The sequence below is a fragment of the Rhea americana genome, unplaced genomic scaffold, assembly GCF_003343005.1.
Source record: "Rhea americana isolate MKP2758 unplaced genomic scaffold, rheAme1 scaffold_86, whole genome shotgun sequence".
Classification (NCBI taxonomy): domain Eukaryota; kingdom Metazoa; phylum Chordata; class Aves; order Rheiformes; family Rheidae; genus Rhea; species Rhea americana.
Genome location: NW_028187044.1, coordinates 1,656,096 through 1,675,633, shown reverse-complemented (window position 1 = coordinate 1,675,633; position 19,538 = coordinate 1,656,096). Strand labels below are relative to the sequence as shown.

Sequence of the window (19,538 nt, the reverse complement as noted above, 5' to 3'; positions counted from 1 at the left end):
TTTTTTTTTTTTCCCAAAGCATTTCTCAGTTCATATTGCAAAAGAATTGAACAGATGTGGTTTTCCACTGCTAAAACGCATAATCCCCTTAAACAGTTGGCTCCATCGCTGCTGCTCGGCACACGAGGCATGCGGCTCGGACGCTGGTGCACAGTTCGTATGTATGTCTGCAATTACAGGCCACAGCTTCAGCACAGGCACAGTGGCTTTTGCTGCCCAGTGCAGACGCTTGCTGGTGCATGATCCAGGCTGTGGGAAGGCACTGAGCGGACGGAAACTTCCTTTTGGGAGAATTGCTCCCTTCGGTGCGGAGTGGCTCCATGGTCATGGAGGAGGTGGAAGCAAATCTGGCCCTTCAGCTTTCATGGCAGCCCTCAGGTTTTTCTAAAGATTGTGTCCTCCTTTGCCATTAATGCTAGGGTAAAACAGAGCCTATGGTTTTAAATGATAAAACTTTGGAACTAAGTCTAATATATGTAGCCAATACTCTTCTTAATAACTTTTCCCAAATTCATTATTATTAGATACAGAATTATGCAATTTGTGGTGTCTTCCCTGCAACAGAAATGCTCTTCTTTTTAACAGTTCTCTCTTTTAACCAACTTTGCCTTTTATCAGTCCAGTTACACCTCACAACGTTTGCTTGCAGCTTCCCTGTGCAGCCACAGCATGGAGCCGACGTCTGTCACGGGCACCGCAGCCTGGCCCCAGCAGCGGTGGCTGCGCGGTGCCCCGGCTTCGGGACCTCCGGAGCCACGAGCGCACCGCTGCAGCCTTCAGCACTGATGTGGCGTGAGTGACTTTACATTTGCTTGCAAGCCTTATGGTAGGAGATGTTTCTACTACTTTTTTTGCACTTTGAAGAGCCCCTGCAGCCCTGGCACGTGCAAACACACACGCACGTACACATCAGGCCTCCCAGCTTCCCTCTGGCCTTTCGATAGGAAGTTGCCAGGGATTTCAGCCAAACAATCTACTCTTAAGAGCAACTACTGCTTCCTATTCAGGAACAGTTGTTACGTTTTTTTTCCTTTACATTGCAACTCTCTGACCTGCTCTAGGCAATTGCAGCTTTTCCTGTGAAATTTTCTATCCCTCAAGTTTGATTTTAAAACTCCGGAAGATAGAGCTTGCCATGAGAGCTAGACATCATGTAGCGGAAGTGTTTTTTTCTGTCGCTTTCAAGCCCACTTGCACCCCTCTGTGCAGCCTGCTGGGCACTGAGGAGCCGCCRTCTCCTGTGTCCTTTGGGCCCACACTGCGGCCGTCGCTCGCTCCCCAAACCCCCGCAGGACACGGCGCTTTGGGAGCGCCAGTGAGGCCCCCGCTGCAGCCTGGCCGTGGGGCTGGTGGCGGCAGTGGGCACCCAGGCTGCCCCTCGCCGTCCCCAGAGTTGTCTCATTGCTCTGCATCATGTGAAGGAGTGCGGCTTTTTTATACTGCACTTCTGGTCACTTCCAAACTTTGTCAGCTTCTCTAGGCTTGACTTTAAGACTTTAGTTGAAAACCAAAATCTTTGCTTTTTTTCTTGTTTTTCCTAACCATATATGGGAATGGTTTGCATTAAAAAAGTGAGTGATCTCTCTGTTGGAGAAGATAAAATGGTATAAATAAGCCCTCCCTGCACCCCCAGCCCCACACTGCATTGGRCTGGGGTAGAGCAGAAACTGTGAAGGTTGGAAGAAAAGAGACTTTTGGCTGAATACTTAATTATCAGCAAACTCAGCCGTGCACTTGCCCTGAGGTGCGCCGTGAGCAGCACGTGGCCATGAGTGTCCAGGCAATGGGCAGCTCACCAGGGAGAGGCACAGCTGGGGCTGCCTGGGGTCCGGGCGGAGGGGATGGGCACCACCCGTCTGGTGCCTGGAAACAAGAGGTTAAAATATAAAGCAGATACACTGTGGAACTGGCCTCCTCCCTGCGCCAAAACCCTCAGGGGGTTACTTACTGGTTAAAAGGAGGAGGATGAACTCCTCCCATTTCTTTTTTTAACTGTGAACTTCAGGTCTGACTAGGGCCAAAAAAAGCTAAGCAAACAAAAATTTGGGCAAGAATCCTCTGGAACTGGATACTTTTCTATGTAAGGTTTGGAAATGCCGAAGTTAATGTAGGCAATTCTTCAGCTGAGCATTTTGTGATGCGATGTTGTTCTGCCCGAGTTGGCTGGGCCAGGCTGCCYGGACCCCCTCCCACGGCTTCCGCATGGGGAGGTTCATACGGGCAGCCCGGGAACACACTCTGGTCCCCAGTGTCTCAGCATGGGGAAAACAAARCTTTTATTCCAAAAGCTATGGAAAACTTCTGCTGATTAAATCCATGCCCTCTCTCTGGGGAGGAAAACATAATAAACACTAACATCTCATTGCCCTTTTATGCATCATGTATTAATCACCCAACAAGGGCTCCTGGCTTTTCCTTGTTCCCGTTTGCATTTGCCGTGTAACTCCTGGGAGGAGTTCAGCTTTCTCTATAAAAAGCTGCACTTTGGAGAACATCRTAACAGGACCAAATTTAGGATTCACTCGCCCATCGTCCACCAGGAGAGAAGGCAGAAAGCAACCATGTTTGGGATAGGGAAGAAACTTGTCGAGGAAGCGACGCAACAAGCTGAACATGCTGCCCAGGTGGCAGGTAAATACAAACCACTGCTTTTCCTCRTGATGCTTCCTTTTAGGTGTTTAAAAGACATATACTCTGCTCCCAGCCCCAGTAGGCTTTTGTCTGGCAGCTTGSAGCAAATTGCTCTTATGCATTAACTCTACTTTATAGCTGTTCTCCTCCGCAGTGTGGTCTGGAGTCTGTCTTGTTAAGCTTAAAAACCTCTAGTGCTATAGTAAAGGAGGGACTGATGTTAACTACTAGTTTCCCAYTCTGGCTTTTACTGTGTGGGTGTCCAGGTGATGCACGGAAGAGATGAGGGCTCAGCAGAAAGCTGAGAGGGGAGGTGAACCTGAAGATACATTCAGCCTCCCCTCTCAGCTCTCTCTCTATATAAATACAATATAAATATATATATATAAAAATACGTATATACAAATACAAAATTAAAGCTATAAATACAAGTAGTCATGGTAATTATGAGCATATGTAGCAGTGTAATCAGTCCCCTGAAGTCGTCTGCCAGCTTGGACCCACACAAGCACATCTGCAGGTARCTCCTGTTTGCTGTTAGTGCTCTAGCCCAACCAATATTTGGAGGCACTTACTCCACCAAAAGCCTAAGTGTAGTCACAGGAGCAGCTCACTCCTGCTGAGGCACTCTGAGAATCWGTTCCTGAATTTAAATAACATGCCATTTAGATGAGCCATTGCTAATGAAGCTTTAACACAGACAAGAGATTTTTTTTTTAACTGATGCAATTCCTGAAACTTCTGCATGTGCTTAGTGTAATATATGGGTAGTTGAGAGGGTTTCCTATTCCTTTACACAACTTATTGGTTAAAACTCTTGAAACCAGGCATTTTGTCAGTGACCTCAAATGAAGCAGAAATGTTRCTAATGGGACTTCTGCTGAGCACCTGCTTGCCTGTTTGTGTATATTCTACTTTTTCCTGMTGTGCAAATCCAATAGGCCTGCCTTAATGTTGTAAGTGAAAGCCTCCTACTTATTTACTGTTATCCTTGCCTGGAAAGACRAAAGACCCCAAATCACACACCCACTGCCCCCTTTTCCAAAGATTTGGGGTGAATTCTTAATTTAACCGTTTTTATGCTGAAGCTTTTAGGAAAACCAAACAACAGGCCTTTGGCAGTTACAAGTAACCACTTTAAAAAAAAGAAAGAGGAAAAAAAAAAGATTTTCTCTTTTTGCATTGCTGTACAGCAGCCCTAGAAAGGCATATTTTGTGGAGTTTTTTTTTATATTCCTTTTTTATGTTAAGGAACATTATCTATGTTTCTTATGCTAGAAGACCCATGTGTGGGTTTTAGAAGTGGTGTTTGCCATCTTAAAGGAGCTGAGTAATTTCCTCAGTGTAGTTTTCTCAGCCTACTGAACTGTTTAAGAGTCAACAAACTTCAAGAGACAAGTTTAGTAGCAGCAGTCCTTCCTCTTTTCCGCAGGTGCTCGAACCTGACCCGGTTCTGCAGCCACCGGCACCTCTCCTGGCTGGTGCTGGGACCCGAAACAGTAGGCAAGCTCCCAGGCACTGGCCTCGCTTCTGCCACCCATGGGTGACGATGGGGCCTGAGCTATGGGGTCTCTTCTCTTTCCAAGGATAATAGCACATACGTAGGAGGCTTTCTGCTGACTCCACTGAGCGCTGCCTATGGGATTTGCACGTCATTAGTAAACAAACGGCCCATGATGCTGGATGCCTGCAACTGCGCTTCCAGCATGGCACACAACCCTGGGAGYGCTAGAAATGGAGGTACCCTCCGAATCCCTGTTTAGCATAAGACAAAGGAGAGGCTTGTGCCAGTTTTTAAGCTAGAGCAAGACTTGTCAACTGGTGATCTGCAATTGTTAATTATATAGTCGCTAAACTACTTCCATGGTGCCTGCGTATGCCCTGAGGCTTAGTGCCATGAGCAACTGCTGTGCTGAGAATGGCACAACCCGTCTTTGCCAAGTGTCTAAAATTAGCACCTAACCCAGAGCTCCAAAAAGGCCAGACAGCCATAAATTTACAGCACTAGAAACGGCATTTTCCTTGCCCATGCATTATGATCAGCATATACTATTCACCAATTAGTAAGCTACATCAAAAGGTGATGCATGATGACAATTAATGCAGCGTCTAAGCTGTAAAAAGTGTCTTACAACCCATGGTGAGACAGGCCACTGGTTTACGAGGCAGCCCTTATGAAGCAGCTCTTGCTTCATAAGCACCATTCAGCACCAGCCTGGGGGACTTGGAAGCTTTAGATGCTCCCAGTCGATTAAACGCTGTCCTCCTCCAGCATTTGTCACGTATGCAGCGCTCACATCCTATTTCGTGAGCCACTGGTCTCGCAGTATGTTCAGGCAGGCCACCCTTCAGTGGCTGATGTGCAGAACAGAAGGTCCTAACTGGAGGCAGGGTGAATAAAACAAACACAGGTGTAGCTGAAGGCCCTTTACCCAATTTTTCCTTGACCAGCTCTTGCAAGACAGGCTTCCCTGGTCATAGCTGTTGGAGGCAGAATACCCACCTATTAGTATTTTCTACGGCTGCAGTTCCTCTCCTTTAAGACAGGTTTATATTTTACTGTTCGTGCCATCACCGTGTCTCCTCTGCTGGACATTTCCTCCACATCTTTACAACTACTTTGGTCTCTTAAGGAATAATTTTTTTATGGCTAAAAGAGAAAATATTAGACTGAACATTAAGTTTCCATGTGCTGGTCCTAGCATGGCACTTCCAGACAGCAAGCAGCAAGCTTAATGCAGCTGGTGGGAGACTCTTTCCCAACAAAGCTGCCTGAGACGGGTCTCTGCAGACCCTGTCTGGTTTCAGTAAAAGGAAAGGCCATTGCATCTGAATCTCCATTAGGGCTTATTTCCTTATTTGCATCACCTTAATGATGCAAATAACTTCCATAATCTTAGTCTATACTAAACTACATGGTAAAGTGGGGAACTACAACCAGATTCCTAATAGCAGCTCCCTTCTATTGCATCGAAGTGCCCATTCTTAAGGAATAGTTTTTCCTCTTGTTGTTCTGAAACATTTAGGGATCCYTCCTGAAATGTAATTACTGAGTTTGGGGAAGGGTAAAGATTGTTTATTTTACACTTCTTTTCCTAAAATTCCAGTTAACACAGCGGGCCAGACTGTGCAGCAAGTAGTGGAACAGGCTGAGGAAGCTGGTCAGAAAGGTACAGTAATACTTCTAGTTATTTCAATCCTGTCACTTCAGTGAAATCCCAGACGGGTCGTCCGCTTCCCTTCCCGCCTCCCTCCCAGCACCCATCATCTTGCAAGAGGCTGCCAAGCACTTTGCTGCGATGCCTCTGGGCCCGAGACCGCATGGTGCCTGCAGACGCTGGGAGYGAGCAGCACACCCGCGTCGCGCACAGCCCCTCGGCTCACACAGCCGTGCTGCGGGGCCAGGGCTGACCTGCGAAAAGCGACCGAGGCCGCTTTAGCCACCTGTGCAGAGACTGTGCTACAACACAGACTCCTCCGGTTCTCCTGCTTCCCATCCTCTTCCCATCTAGTGTCCCTGCCACTCACTGCTAGTGGGAGAGGGGAACATATTACAGGGATGCTACAGTTACCTTTTTCCCTATTTTAAAGCTCTTGATGAAGTCAACAAAGTGGCTGAAACTGGTGAAAAAGCTGTAAAAAATGTAACAAATCAAGCAACTGCCTGGGGAAAAAGCTTTTGCCAGTGAAGATAATGTAACACTACGGAAATTTATGTAAACAAGCTTCTATTACATGTACTCTTAAATAATGATAATAAAAATCTTAAAATCTACATGGCTTCTAAGTATTCTTTAGGAATCCTTTCCTTATATATACATTTGGCCTTGTGGTCTAGAAAGACTGGAGTTTCTGGAGCAGACTGCGGCAGCTGTGCTACACAACCAAACACTGCCTCTGTGTACGAGCTGAGGGATAGCTCAGAGGGGGCACAATGTAAACGGAGGGTTTGCAACCTGATTTTCATCCTGTTTTGTCACTGAGCTTAAGTCATGCTCCCACGCGTCTAAGTCTCTCAAAAGCAACTCCCACGTCAAGACAAGGTAATGTGCAATATGTGCTCTAGGTGACCCTGCTTGAGCAGGGGGGGGGTGGAGTAGACGATCTCCAGCAGCCCCTGCCAGCCTCAACCACTCTGTGACGCTGTAAACACCTATGCATTTCTGTGACTGTACTCATAGCACTGGCCCTATTTGTAATACTGGAATTAGATATTGTGCGGATGAAGACCCGGGTGTGTTTAAGGTATGTGTAACCACCGTAACACAGCACCCTGTTCATGCTCAAGCTAAGCTCACCACAAAGCAGAACATATCCTTGCTGGCAGAGCACTGAACACCGCCATACTGCTGCCACTGCCTGAGCTAGATCATGGGTTGTAACTGTGACAGCTCTGCACAGCAAGGCGTTGCTGTGCAGTGCAGCGCACAGCAGAGTAACTTGCCATATTCACCTGGCTCCTTGCAAATACAGGCCAGACGGGATGGCGAGTGATCAAGTACAAGCTGAAAATAAGAGCCGGGGCTTACCAGTCTGCATTCAAATAAAAAGTCCAAGGAGAAAGAAACGACCTGCTGTGGCAATCCGTAAGGAGTCAGATAATGCAGTCTCACCAGTTTGTAGACTTGTTTAGAGTCTGGCATCTCACARTTACAGCAGGAATTATCATTGCTTCAAAGCTTATTTCTAACTGACAGTTGCCATCACTGCTGTAGTACTGAGTTCATTCCTCGGCTGAGAAAAAAAAAATCCTTGTTCTTCTGGTACTTCTGTATGATAAATGTATTTATTTGCATGCAGTGGTTTGCAGGAGGCAGGTAAGCGTGAACATTGTGGTTGTCAGCCTTACGAAACTCACTTGCAGGAAGCCTATAAGCTGGGACACTGTCCAACACCAACAATCTAAATACGTGGCATGACACTGCRTACGGTTGCACATACACACTGTGCTCTAGGTAATAGGCATGGTTCAGCGCAGTTTCAAATTTGTGCTCAAATCCAGCTTCAGGTGTTGACTGACTCCCAACAAAACATCCTACCGCTTTTGTTGGTGAATGTTTAGTGGCACCTGAGTGAATACGAGCAGTGACAATGAGAAGTTAGCCAGAGAACAGAATTAGTGTGCACGTRTGTGGGGAGAGAGGGTGTTCCCCAAGAAGTTTGATCCCCAAACCTCACTCAAGTTACAGCTGCAGCTGAAGARGAGCATGGGCACCTTCAATCTACCTGCCTGCCTTCTACATCACTTTCTTCTGCAGTGGTTAGGAAAAATCTGGAGCTGCTTTGCAGGCTGCACACCCTGAAACTAGATTAACTCTTAGCAAAACCATACAAAGCTTTACCGCTTTTTCCTGTGTGCGCTGCTGCTGCTGCTTTTGCCCAGTTCTGTGACAGGTATGTTACAAAATGTGATAAGGAACATGTGATTTCATTTTGAATTGTCTGACTGCGTTAGGACTGAGCTCAGCAATACTGTCATACTCAGCAACAGCATAACCCTTAGCATACTCTGTCTCAAAATGATGGTGTGTCTGTCAGAAGTGTAGACTCACTGGTATCCTTTGGTTCCTGTTTCACTACAGGTAAAGGGCAAATCAGCTGGCGTGCTGTGTTCTGAAGTCAATCTCCTTGAGTCTCAGGTCTTTGCCAGGAAGCACCACAAGTTCTCCCTATATACTAGTCGTCAGTTATGCTCAGGTTGATGCCTTGCAGGGCTACAACGCAGGTGCTCTTAATAAGAGGTCAGTAAACATTACAATCAAGTTGTACAAGGAGAAATACAGTCACGCTAAGGGCTCATCTCTGGATTTGGTCAAACCATGCCTGGTCGTAGGTCTGCTTGGTCTMAGCATGTTCTGTGTATTACCACGTGGTTGTTACAAGACTACATGATGCTCACGAAATGGGAGATTTAAATCCAGGCACCTTGCAGCTTTTGGATTTCKTCTGGAGTAAGAGGTAGAAGAGATCTCAGTTAGCTATCTATGCCAGCTTTCCATATCCTTTTAAGAGTGCTTCAACACTGAAAGGGTCCCATTTTTCAAGTAGGCATAGCCAAACTGGGGGCACTTTATTAAGTGGTGGGAAGGAGAGGAAATGGCAGCAGGATGTAGGCGAACAGTATTGCCAGTACAGCCAGCCAAGTTTCTTCACTTTTAACTGCTACTTTGCTTTCAACCATCCCATCAGTTACAGGAATCCTCTGACCTAATCCAACTGAGCTTTTAAGAGTCCTTCTGTCCTGTGTAATATAGATACTTGCTGTAGTGTTTCACCAAATTTTGGTGGAACTAGGTTGCAGTTTGTCAGAGGTACACAATCTTACCTTGAGTTTTACTTTACTATCTAGCAAATATTTAAGTAAAAACGCTACTRAAAGATGTGATCCAAGATACAGATMCTTTGGTTTAGAGAACCTTACCTTGATCACAGTAATTTTTTCATGCTCAAAGGATGCTTTGTTTTTGTTTAAATAAATGGCAGCAAAAATATACTACACTTAGGCAATTAAAAGTACTGCTATAACCCTGTATTTCAGCACATATGATGGAGTAAGCCACTAGTTAAATGCACCACACAGGTGTATTGCTCCATGCTAACTACTAAAATAGTTCTTCACGCAAATTCCAGAGAYGCAGCAATGACCTGAAATGATCTGCCAAACAAACATATCTAGTTTCTAAGGTCTTGTTAACAGGCAAATTCATGAGATAAAGATGTGTTTTAGTCAGCACCTTGTGATAACTCAGAGCRTATTATCAGTAGTCATGTAATGAATAAATATGGGTATTCACAAGTTGTTTGGCATTACTGAAACCTATTAGTATATGAAATAGAAAACAGTAATACACCAGCATAGTAGGTTTGGAAARGTCAACTTTTTTTTTAATAACTGCTCTTCTCACCAGGTTATGTCATGCAGTTACAAAGTAGTTAGAAAAAAAACATGAGTTTCTGGGAGGGGCTAGTTGTCATTTAAAAAAAACATTCATATTCATTACATAAATAAAACCTGGCACTTCAATGGGACTCCACTGGACAAAAGCCTTAAACTTTAAAAACTGTGCTTGATCCAATATTATGTCAAGGTCTGTTTTGTTGCATTTGAACATATTTAAAACGTTCAARACCTCCAGACTACAAAAAAATAAGAAGTCAAAAATAAGAAGGCTATGTGTTAAGACAGTGGATTAAGTTTAGCAGCATTTTAGCTCCTCTGTAGTTTGGCTAACTACTTCTGGGTTCAATTTCACTTTAGTTGTTCACTAAGACAATATCTAATTTTCAGAAAGACTTAGAAAGGAAAAGACTGAAAAGTAATGTTAAAAATTTAGAGTAGGATTACTTAGTGAATKCAGACCATCCCTTTTTTTTAAAAAAAGGAAACAACCTATAGTCAGAATAGTTACATAGATAACTGATTAAAAACATAACCAAATTAGAGTTACCTGATAGTTTCAGCTTATAAAAATACTAGTTTGTCACCTCTCTATGTAGTTCACTGTGTCAAGCTAGCTTGAACAAGCAATTAAAGGCAGTCCTATAACAGCAGCACAGTTAAAGAAAAAACATTGCCTAAAAAGAATCAGGCCTGAAGCTTTACTACAAATAAAAATTAGACTCCTATCAAAGTTAATCCCTGCTGGAGGCCCATTCTTCCTTTGACAATGCTACAGCATTGATCATACAAGGCCTTACTGAAAGTGCCAAAGCCAAAATTACATAATTAAACAAAAGTGCATGAAGTAATAGTGAGCTAAACGCTCATCTAATACAGTATCTGATCTGAAGTTTGAGAATTGGCCCAGGTGGCAAGACCACTCTTCCATACATAAAATGTACCATTTTGTTTTGTAGGTGAAATACCCAATGGCCCCCACAATTGCAGATGAACGGTTATCCTTAGATATATACTTGTATACAATATCCTAATCCATGGATTTTTATTATATAAAAAAACTAGTTTGGACTGAAACTAATTGAGAATAGAATCCACTATAATGTCAGAAGAAAAGAAATTTTTGTGGTTACATGTAAACTTGTGATAAGCTTTTTCAAGAAGAGGGTACATTAACGGCAAGAAAGATGGGATACAATAAGGAGCGGTAATGGCCTGTTTATGTAAAGGTCAGACCAGCCTCATTGTACACTTTGAAGACTTTCTCAATTGCATTGACATAGGCAGCTGTTCTCAGGTCCAGACCCAGGTTGTACTTCATGGCAGTACGCATGATTTGCTGAAACAGAAAAGGTTTATATATTATTTCTGCAAGTCTCTCCATTTGAACTACATTAGATTTTACTTAGAGGAGCTAAGCAGGCGTTACAAGACCCCTAGACTGGTATCAGAGTTTAGATCCTTTGCGGATCAAGTCTAAGATTTCTTGTTTCCCCTTACATCTGAGACCTAAAAGAGAGAAAATCTTTCCCAGATTTCCCCATTGCTCCTTTTTAGGTCTTGGATCCATCTGTACCTCAAATACAGGGGGAAACAAGAAATTTCATTAGTTTTTGCCCCACCAATTAAAAATACTGTACAAACGGATCAACCTAAAACCAGTGATGGCAAAGTCCAATTTGTCCCACATTAGTTAGGCACAAGAGGACAATGAATATGTATCAATGCAGTATTTACCCGGGCAGACCGCTCCATTGTGTATGCCAATCCAGAGTGGACAATATCTTTCTCAGATGCCCCCTGCAAGAACAGGGAATAAAATCAGGGTCTAACCCAAAATACAAAAAAGGAACAATGACATGTTGGATTCTCATAATTAYTGAAGTTTGCTCTCATTTGCTTTTAATGATTGATGCAAGACTTAAAACTAAATCAACTTTACTGTGTTACATAAAGTGCTAACTATGGTCAATTCAATCCTAAAACCTCAGGTGCACTTAAGCTTTTTAGCACTGAAGATTTCTAGATGCCTAGCTACATTGACAATATGCATGATGCTGGAATACTTTATTGATTTTGTAGCTACTGTTTTTAGCATCCACAACACAGAGTAAACATTAAATGAAAGAGCTCCCAAGACCTAATATCCTACTGAAGTTACATGCAATTATTTTGAGGACATGTTTTAGGAAGGGCACGTATCCCCAATTCATATACTTAATACTGTATAAGTACTGAACAACTCCAGAATAACTTTGTTCCCATTACAATTAAATACACAGAACAATGAATAGCTTGAATTGGGATGACTGAGTATCTGCTTCAGTGTTCCATCATCCTGACAGCTGTAATTTATTAATAATTTAACACCTGGTTTCCCAAAAGACATGCTCTCTCTCAAATACAAGTTTGGGCTGAACGCAGAAGTTACAAGGCCAGTTTCTAGGGCTTGTGTTAGGGATCACAGCAATTAAGAATCCATTTACCATGCTACTCATTCATTTCTGAATTTCTGAAAAACCTAGCATCATACTGGATCTGGCTAAAAGACCATTGCTATCATCTGACAGTGGCCAAGTTTATATGCATTATAGTATAACAGAGTTAATCTGTTAACATAAGAATTACCTCTTTTTGTTCATTTTGAGCCTCATTCCACTAGTTTTATTTGACATTACTTCGTTCTTCCTTCCAGCAAAAAATCTATCCTTATCCATTCTGTTTCATTATCACTCATTTTATAGATTACTGTCTGTTTCCTAAGACCTAGCTTAGCTGACTGTTCCATTTATGAAAAGCTTCCATCTTTGATTATTCTTATCCTCTTTCTCTGGACTTTTTCTAGATCTGTAACATTTCTTTCTGAGATAGACACCAAACCTGCATGCAGTATTCAGAAGGCAGAGATGCTCTGGATTTATACAGTAGCATGATTATAGTCAGTTTTATTCTCTTCCCAAAAATTCCTAACACTGGATTTGCTTTTTGATTACTATGGAATTCTAAATTTGTATTTTATTGTCTTCCTCTTGAATGCAAATGGATGAGCTGACAACCCATCATTTTATATGAAAATTTCTCCAGCAGGTATTGCTAATACATTAGATAATACTGAATTTCCTCTGACATTTTTTGCCCAGTACTTCAAATCTTAGAGGAACATTCTACTTTTTCTTTCAGACAGGTCTTGTCTACCTTGGAGTTATACAAATAGCATATCAAATTCCCTGTGATRTGTGATCCCGTTAAAAACTTTTAGGAAATTCAGGCAAACTGTATCAACATCATCTCCAGAACTAATTCCAGTGATGTTTGAGGCAAGATTTCCCTTTGCAAAAGCTCCATGAACTTTAACAGCCATGGAACATCAAAGAAATTATTAACGAGACCTACATGTTTATTAGTCTATCTAGTAGAGAAATCAAATATGTTATAGCAAATAAAAGAATTAGGGAGATTTTTTTTTTTAATGTTGTCCTTACCACTCTGCAAAGAGAAAAGAATTCCCCTTGTTAAAAAAGAGGGAGGTGGGGAGAAGAAAGCATCTGATATCATTTTTCTGAGCAAGGGAGATACCGGTATGTCACACCAAAAAATGGCAACAAGCATTCTCAGTTGATTAACAGATTACTACCGAAATCTGAGGTAGTAATAGAAGATAAATATCCAACACTCTATAGTGTTACTACAAAAAAGGCTGTATTTGGTACTTTTATAAAAGGAAATGAGTCTTTGCAATTTAAATAGAGATCTAACTATGAAACAGTTATCAATACAAAGCAAAGTCTATATTAAAACTGTAGCTTTTTAAAAATATTGGAGATATTTTGCTTTGAACTCAAATAAAAGAAAGAAAAATAGCCCACTTCCAGTTTTCCTGAGTAGTTTAGATCAATCATTTCTTTAACTGTTTGGCCATATAGCTAACTGAACTAGCACCTTAGTGCAAAACCCTCTCCCTAATAGCTACAAAGGTAAGATTTAGACTGCAGTCTTGACACCAGTATACAGCTACAGTAACAGCCAAAAAACACAGCAAGTACTCACTGATATCCTATCTTGAAATTCTGCTGTAGGCACAACTGGAATAGTTCCACCATGTTTCCCAAATTTTCTTTCCAAGCTTTCTTGGACAGACACTAGAAAGTAGAAAAAGCAGAAGCAAAGTAACCAACAAGGAAAGCAATGTGTTTCAAATAGGTGCCTTCTTCTGTCCCAGATAACTTTCAGCATTCAAAGGCACGAAACGCAGAATACAGTGTTTGCGGGGGTACGGCTGAAGGGGAGTAGGTCAACTTATATTTTGCTTTCTAAGAAAAAGGCAAGATGTTTATCCTAGMGTTTTATATGTGAATGCCTCCATTATGAGTATCAATATTCCAGTAATACTGCTATGGGACAAAGGGAGATGGTAAGCAGACTGTGGATTTTACTGATCCTASCTTACCAACTTCACAAAGCTGACAGCAATCTGGACCAACGTTCCAAATYTGATAGTGTTAGACAAAATACCTCCTAAAGTTAAAGCCATGAATTATCTGCTACTGCATTTCATGTACATGCTACTTGCTAAGTAAAAAGCTCATATGGAATACTAATGTTTTTTTTCTTAGGACATTAGAAGTGCTTTGTATTTTAAATTGATACTGATTTCATCTTAATTCCTGCAGTTTAATTAGTAAGTTTTCCTAAACAACACCAAGGAGTATTTCAGATAAGGCACGATCTTGAAGCTAAGAAAAGAATTTAAATTAGAATTGCCAAAATCCTCAACCACTTCAAAATTACCATAGAAGTCATAATTTATGAGAAAAGGCTATACTAAAAATGTGTTTTGTCAAGTCCTATATCCTGAGATTCTCACATATTCCCCTACTACCCTTTTCTGCACAGGTCTCATTTAAAAATAGAGAGAAAACTTGTTCTTTTTCATGAAGCTTATTCTCTCTATGCAATCAGTATTCTGGCCCAGAAACTGGGAAGCACACATAATGGCTCTAAGTAGAGCTGTAGGCCATAAGCCAATTTTTACAGTGCCTGCACTAATTATGTTACTGACTTTCACAGAAATTCTCCATTGTTGTGTGTGCAGAACAACGTTACCCACTCAAAACTCTGAACACTCTTCAAATACCAAGTACATAGATGTAAGAGATTTATTAAGAAATACTAATCATTTAACATATGGGTTTGTATGTGGTATTTTCACAAAATTGAAAAAAGCATCACATCRTGAATTACAAAATAACTGGAAAAGTACAAAAAAGTCAACTGAGTTGCAATTCGTTTAACCACTTCAATTAAACAGCCAAGTGAAAACACAACTAAGCACTTACTGAGCAAGTGGTAGTTTGAATCCCTTTCATATTTAAAAGTCAAGCGGCCATAACTGACATGGTTCAAGTTTTTCAGCCACTCAAAATAGGATACTGTTACACCACCAGCATTCAGGTAAAGATCCTGCACAGAAACAGTAATGTCTTGAATTGTATTTAGGAAAAGTAAGCAGAAATATTATGTACAAAATATTAGTTTAAATTGTAGTAGAGGAGACAAGCCAGTTATTCTTACATGGCAGTATTTATGCTTTTCTGGAGTCCAGGGATAACTTCTATTGACTTAAAAGTGGACTTGGCTTTAGAACACAGTATCATTGTGCTCGTTTGACTGCTTTCTTTTATTTTAGCACAAGTTTTCAAGCAGAAAAACCAGGGCATCCTTAGGCCATCTCAATTAGTAAAGGCCAGAACATCAGCTGCTCTTCACAGATATTTTACTTGACTGGAACACCCTTTCTCTGGGCAAAGGGACATCCTTGTTCCTGAATAGGTCTTATTCTTTCAAATTATCACTGTAAGCGACATTTAGTCTATTCCTCTATGATACACAGTTCTGTCAGAACATCACTCACAGACATGATGTTTACAAGCAAATAGCAGATGTATTTACTCTGGTTTCCTCCTCTCTTTAGTGGCTTATTTAGTCGAGCAAATATCAGCTAATACTCCAAAAGGGAAAACTACAGATTTAAGAAATACTTGTGGATTGTTCTCCCTTCTGAAGAAGTAGCCTTCGCATAATAGTTGTCTTTGAGTGGGCATTTACGGCTGCAATGAGATCTTTAGGTAATTACTACCAAAGGTAAGCAACATTAACACTCATTTCCCAGACTTTAGGTACTCTTAAAAAAAATAAAAAAATTAAAAAAAATAAAAGAGCACTTCTTTAAGAGAATGAGTGGCTATTAATAAAGATCTTCAACAGATAACATTTTGCTATGATTTATGGAAACATTACTCCCATAAAAAAAGTCAAAGATCAAAGTAGAATCTTACAGGAATAACCATGATATTCCGCTCCAGGAAGATTTTGTCAGCCTCAGGGGTTGTAGGCCCATTGGCACCTTCAGCAATAATCTGAAAGGAATCACAACAGAGTAACTGCTAACTCAGAGGGCTATGTTTCCAGCCATGCTAGTTATTGAATACTAGTATTTAAACAGACTTTCTCCACTTTTCATTTGCATTTGAACTCTACAACTTACTTTTGCTTTGACCTTGTGAGCATTGGCCTTAGTCAACTGCTTCTCGCTGGCAGCAGGGATGAGAATGTCACAGTCTGTTTCCAGGATGCTGCCCTCCAGTGGCTGTGCTTTAGGGAAGCCCATGATTGTCCCGTGTTGCTGTTTGAAGGAAACAAACCAGAGTGTTTTTAGTGTGTGTATTGGTTTCATTTCCTTCCTATCTTCTAAGCCTTTTAAAAGGGAGAGAAGAAATTGTACTAGTAAGCACATAATTCCTAACTTTATTTAGAGTAGGCTTTAAAAAACAGCCCGCAAAGGATAGTAGTCTAAGTTCCCATGACTGAAATGTAATTGCTCTCTGGACAAAGATGCTGATGTTGTTTGCTCTCTGGATCATGTAAAAAAGCTATAGTCCTTCTCAACTCTTTAAAATACAAGGCAAATGCAGTAGTTTTCAAACAAGTGAAATGACCCAACAGTCTGCTAAGCACAGGAAAAACTGCATTGCATAAGATCAAAAAGTACCATTTTAAAATTTAGCACTACATTGACAGCATTTGTCTAGTGAGAGAATCTTTTCAATCTTTTGAGAAAAGAGGTAAAAAAGAACAAAGGCACTCTGTTTAAAAGACAACATGAAATAAGCTCCTTAAGAACTCTATAGAAGAGATCATATTTTAGCACCTGTTAGACAGGCTTTCATTTCTTCAGCAACATTCAATGGGTAAGTAAACAGCAGGAAGAGTGTGCTTTGAAGTCTTAACATATGCTTATGATTCTTAGTCAGAACCCTCCTTGTCCTGGTTACTTAAGACATTCCTCCTACTTTAGTCATAAGAAAGACAAAATAAGCATGAACTCCAGTTCTGAAACCAAAATAATTAGCCTGTGCATATGCAAACCCTTGCCCTTTGACAAAGAGTCAGGTCAAAATGTAAAAAATGTACAATGTTGTAAAGCAAACTGACTGCGAAAGCCACAAGATCAGTTAGTGTTAACCACCTACATTCATAGCAGGGAAGAGAAAGCAAGAAAAATCAGCATTCCTGAGCATTTCTTGTATAAGTACTAACTGCAGCATGATCTAAATATTACAAATTAACACCAGTTTACAGTTATCCTAAGTGCTTGCAAAAAAGTTAAAGCATTTTCTCTGCTAAGTTCATACCAATTTGTAATCTTCTAGTTCCTTTGGGTCAATCCCATCAGGATTCCAGATAGAACCATTGAACTCTCCAACAGCAACACATTTTGCTCCAAAACGATGCAAGTATCTCATAGAATGCAAGCCCACATTACCAAATCCCTGAAGGTGGAAAGAGACAGGGAAAAGTAATTCACCCTTCAGCTAAATTGGCAATTATTGCTGACGCTTATATACTTTTGAATAGCTTTTTATCTATTGGCACGTCTGGGCATCACATCACGTGCACAGGAAAAATGGCACAAATCTATACACATTCTGTTCTCAATAATAACATTGTAGAAACTGTGCATTATAATTGGCTATATTTATTTGCGCAAAGTTTTTCATACTGAAAAACCACAAGGGAAGCAGTCATAGTTTTGACACTTTCACAGAAACATTATGTTTATGAACACAGTAGCATTACATTTTATTTTATGACTGGCACTGTCTTAGAGGGATTCCGAATTTTTGTACAACCGATTCAAGGTGTGATTAATGTTTGTAGGCCAAAAAATATTCTAATTTAGTTTGAGTAAGGAAGGTTTACAAGCATAAAACCCTCACAGAATGGAAAGCATTAAACAAACAAGTATGTAATTAATTCTTCACCTTAAAACAAACAGACTAGTAGGAAGCTGTGTTATTTCCAATGCATTTCTGAAGCAGTTCCTTACAAAACAGATTATCTAAATACAAAATTTAGATAATCTTGCATTTCATTAGTACTTTCTACTTTTCTACAGGAACAGAAAACTTGTTCCAGGCGATTATTCCACATTCTGGAAGCAGAACTCAAAACAGTAGACCAATAGGTCACAGGATCCATATCAGTTTGTAGTAAGATTCTATCCAAGAAAAAAAAAGCTGAATATGAAATCCCTCTATAACATAGCTTCAACTATCTTTAAGGGTCCTTTTTTCCCTCTGTCAGAAGCAAAYTTTGATGTAACAATTTGGCATGCTCTAGGTCTGTTTGCAATATTACATCCTCATTTTCCTAGAGGAATTTTCAGCTATTTTATTGGTCAAGTTTTCAGTTTAATRTTTTGCTTTAGTGCCTGCTTGTTAGCCTACTGCCAGCACAGATATGCCAAAGTGTGGGGACAGGAGGGTGCTGCTATGTCCATGCAGGGCAGAGATGTTTGCTTCAGCTAACTGGTCAGCTATAGAGGACAACGCAGAGGTCACAGTTAGGGGGCACTGTGGACTCTGCTATTTCTAACAACTAGTGTGTTGATATGAAAGACAACTCAAAACAAAGCAATTGCTCAGATCCTCCATTTAACTTATTAATGTTTATCAAAGCTGGTGGAAAGGACAAGCTATTTTTTTGAAATTTTAAGAATGATAATGCATAATATTGAACACTGAAACCRTTCAAAATTCAGCTACGTAAATCAGAGCTTCTTGAAGTCCTACGAACATAAAATATGTCCATTCAATCCTACACATTTAGGACAGGGTATCGGTTTCTGCTTTCCTAGCTGTTTATTCTATATTGAAACAGGAACATCCTACCTAATTCCTACTCTCTCTTTTCTTTTTTCTTTTTTTTATTACAAAAAGGTACAACAAATTTTGTTTGGGCAAAAATGGTGACATAGTTCATTGAAATGTATGTAATCACAGAATCGGTAAGGTTGGAAGGGACCTCTGGAGATCATCTAGTCCAACCATAACCAAGTGGCCCATACAGGGATTGAACCCATGACTTTGGCATTACTAGCACCACGCTCTAACCAGCTGAGCTAAACCTAACCTCAAATGTGTGCAATGCCTTAGTTTAAATAACTCCTGTAGTAGTACCTCATTTTGGTCTTTGCAACCTATGTTTATAAAGACTGGAGATCTGGCTTTGTGCCTGTAGAGTGCAATCAAAAGTTCAATTTTTATAAAACAGTCCAAAATAAAGGTCACGTATGTTGTTTGAGAAGCGTTTCTAAAGTTTGAGAGTAAAGGTTAATCTTGAAAGTTGTAAAACTAACAAGATATACTGCTACAGCCCATTTTAAAAGCAGCTCTAACAGAATTTTCTTTACCACTTTTTTTGCAGCAGTTGAAGGAAAAAAAGTTACCTGAACAGCAAATGTTTTATCCCCAAATCCAGGAGTCATTCCCAATATACTCATGTATGATGCTTCATTGATGAAGTTTTCAATTCCATGGAAGAGACCACGACCAGTTGCAGATATACGTCCATGGATCCCACCTTGGCTGATGGGTTTACCGGTAACACATGCGTGTGCATTAATATCCTGGAAAACAATGAAAGATTTGTGAGCTATGAAAACAATCAA

General features: G+C 40.7%; 2 protein-coding genes and 1 long non-coding RNA gene across 3 annotated transcripts in view; 2 read left to right on the top strand and 1 right to left on the bottom strand.

Annotated features, from left to right (window-relative positions):
• Positions 1–2,237: 2,237 nt before the first annotated feature.
• Positions 2,238–6,406, top strand: LOC146585028 (uncharacterized). Its single transcript, XM_085323676.1, has 3 exons — positions 2,238–2,631; positions 5,739–5,801; positions 6,223–6,406. The coding sequence occupies exons 1-3, from the start codon at positions 2,373–2,375 to the stop codon at positions 6,318–6,320; spliced, it is 420 nt and encodes a 139-aa protein (XP_085179802.1). The 5' UTR covers positions 2,238–2,372; the 3' UTR covers positions 6,321–6,406.
• A 2,739-nt stretch (positions 6,407–9,145) lies between these two features.
• Positions 9,146–19,538, bottom strand: part of GLUD1 (glutamate dehydrogenase 1) — a 30,601-nt gene continuing 20,208 nt past the window's right edge. The window contains exons 6-13 of the mRNA XM_085323673.1: positions 19,317–19,496; positions 17,221–17,358; positions 16,074–16,211; positions 15,865–15,945; positions 14,866–14,989; positions 13,577–13,668; positions 11,267–11,329; positions 9,146–10,868 (exon numbers count right to left, since the gene is read on the bottom strand). Coding sequence (XP_085179799.1) covers positions 10,749–10,868; positions 11,267–11,329; positions 13,577–13,668; positions 14,866–14,989; positions 15,865–15,945; positions 16,074–16,211; positions 17,221–17,358; positions 19,317–19,496 — 936 coding nt within the window. The 3' untranslated portion in view covers positions 9,146–10,748. The remainder of the gene's footprint in view (positions 10,869–11,266; positions 11,330–13,576; positions 13,669–14,865; positions 14,990–15,864; positions 15,946–16,073; positions 16,212–17,220; positions 17,359–19,316; positions 19,497–19,538) is intronic.
• Positions 12,551–19,379, top strand: LOC146585027 (uncharacterized). Its single transcript, XR_014898072.1, has 3 exons — positions 12,551–12,616; positions 15,501–15,670; positions 19,295–19,379. It is a non-coding gene; the product is annotated as an uncharacterized LOC146585027 (long non-coding RNA).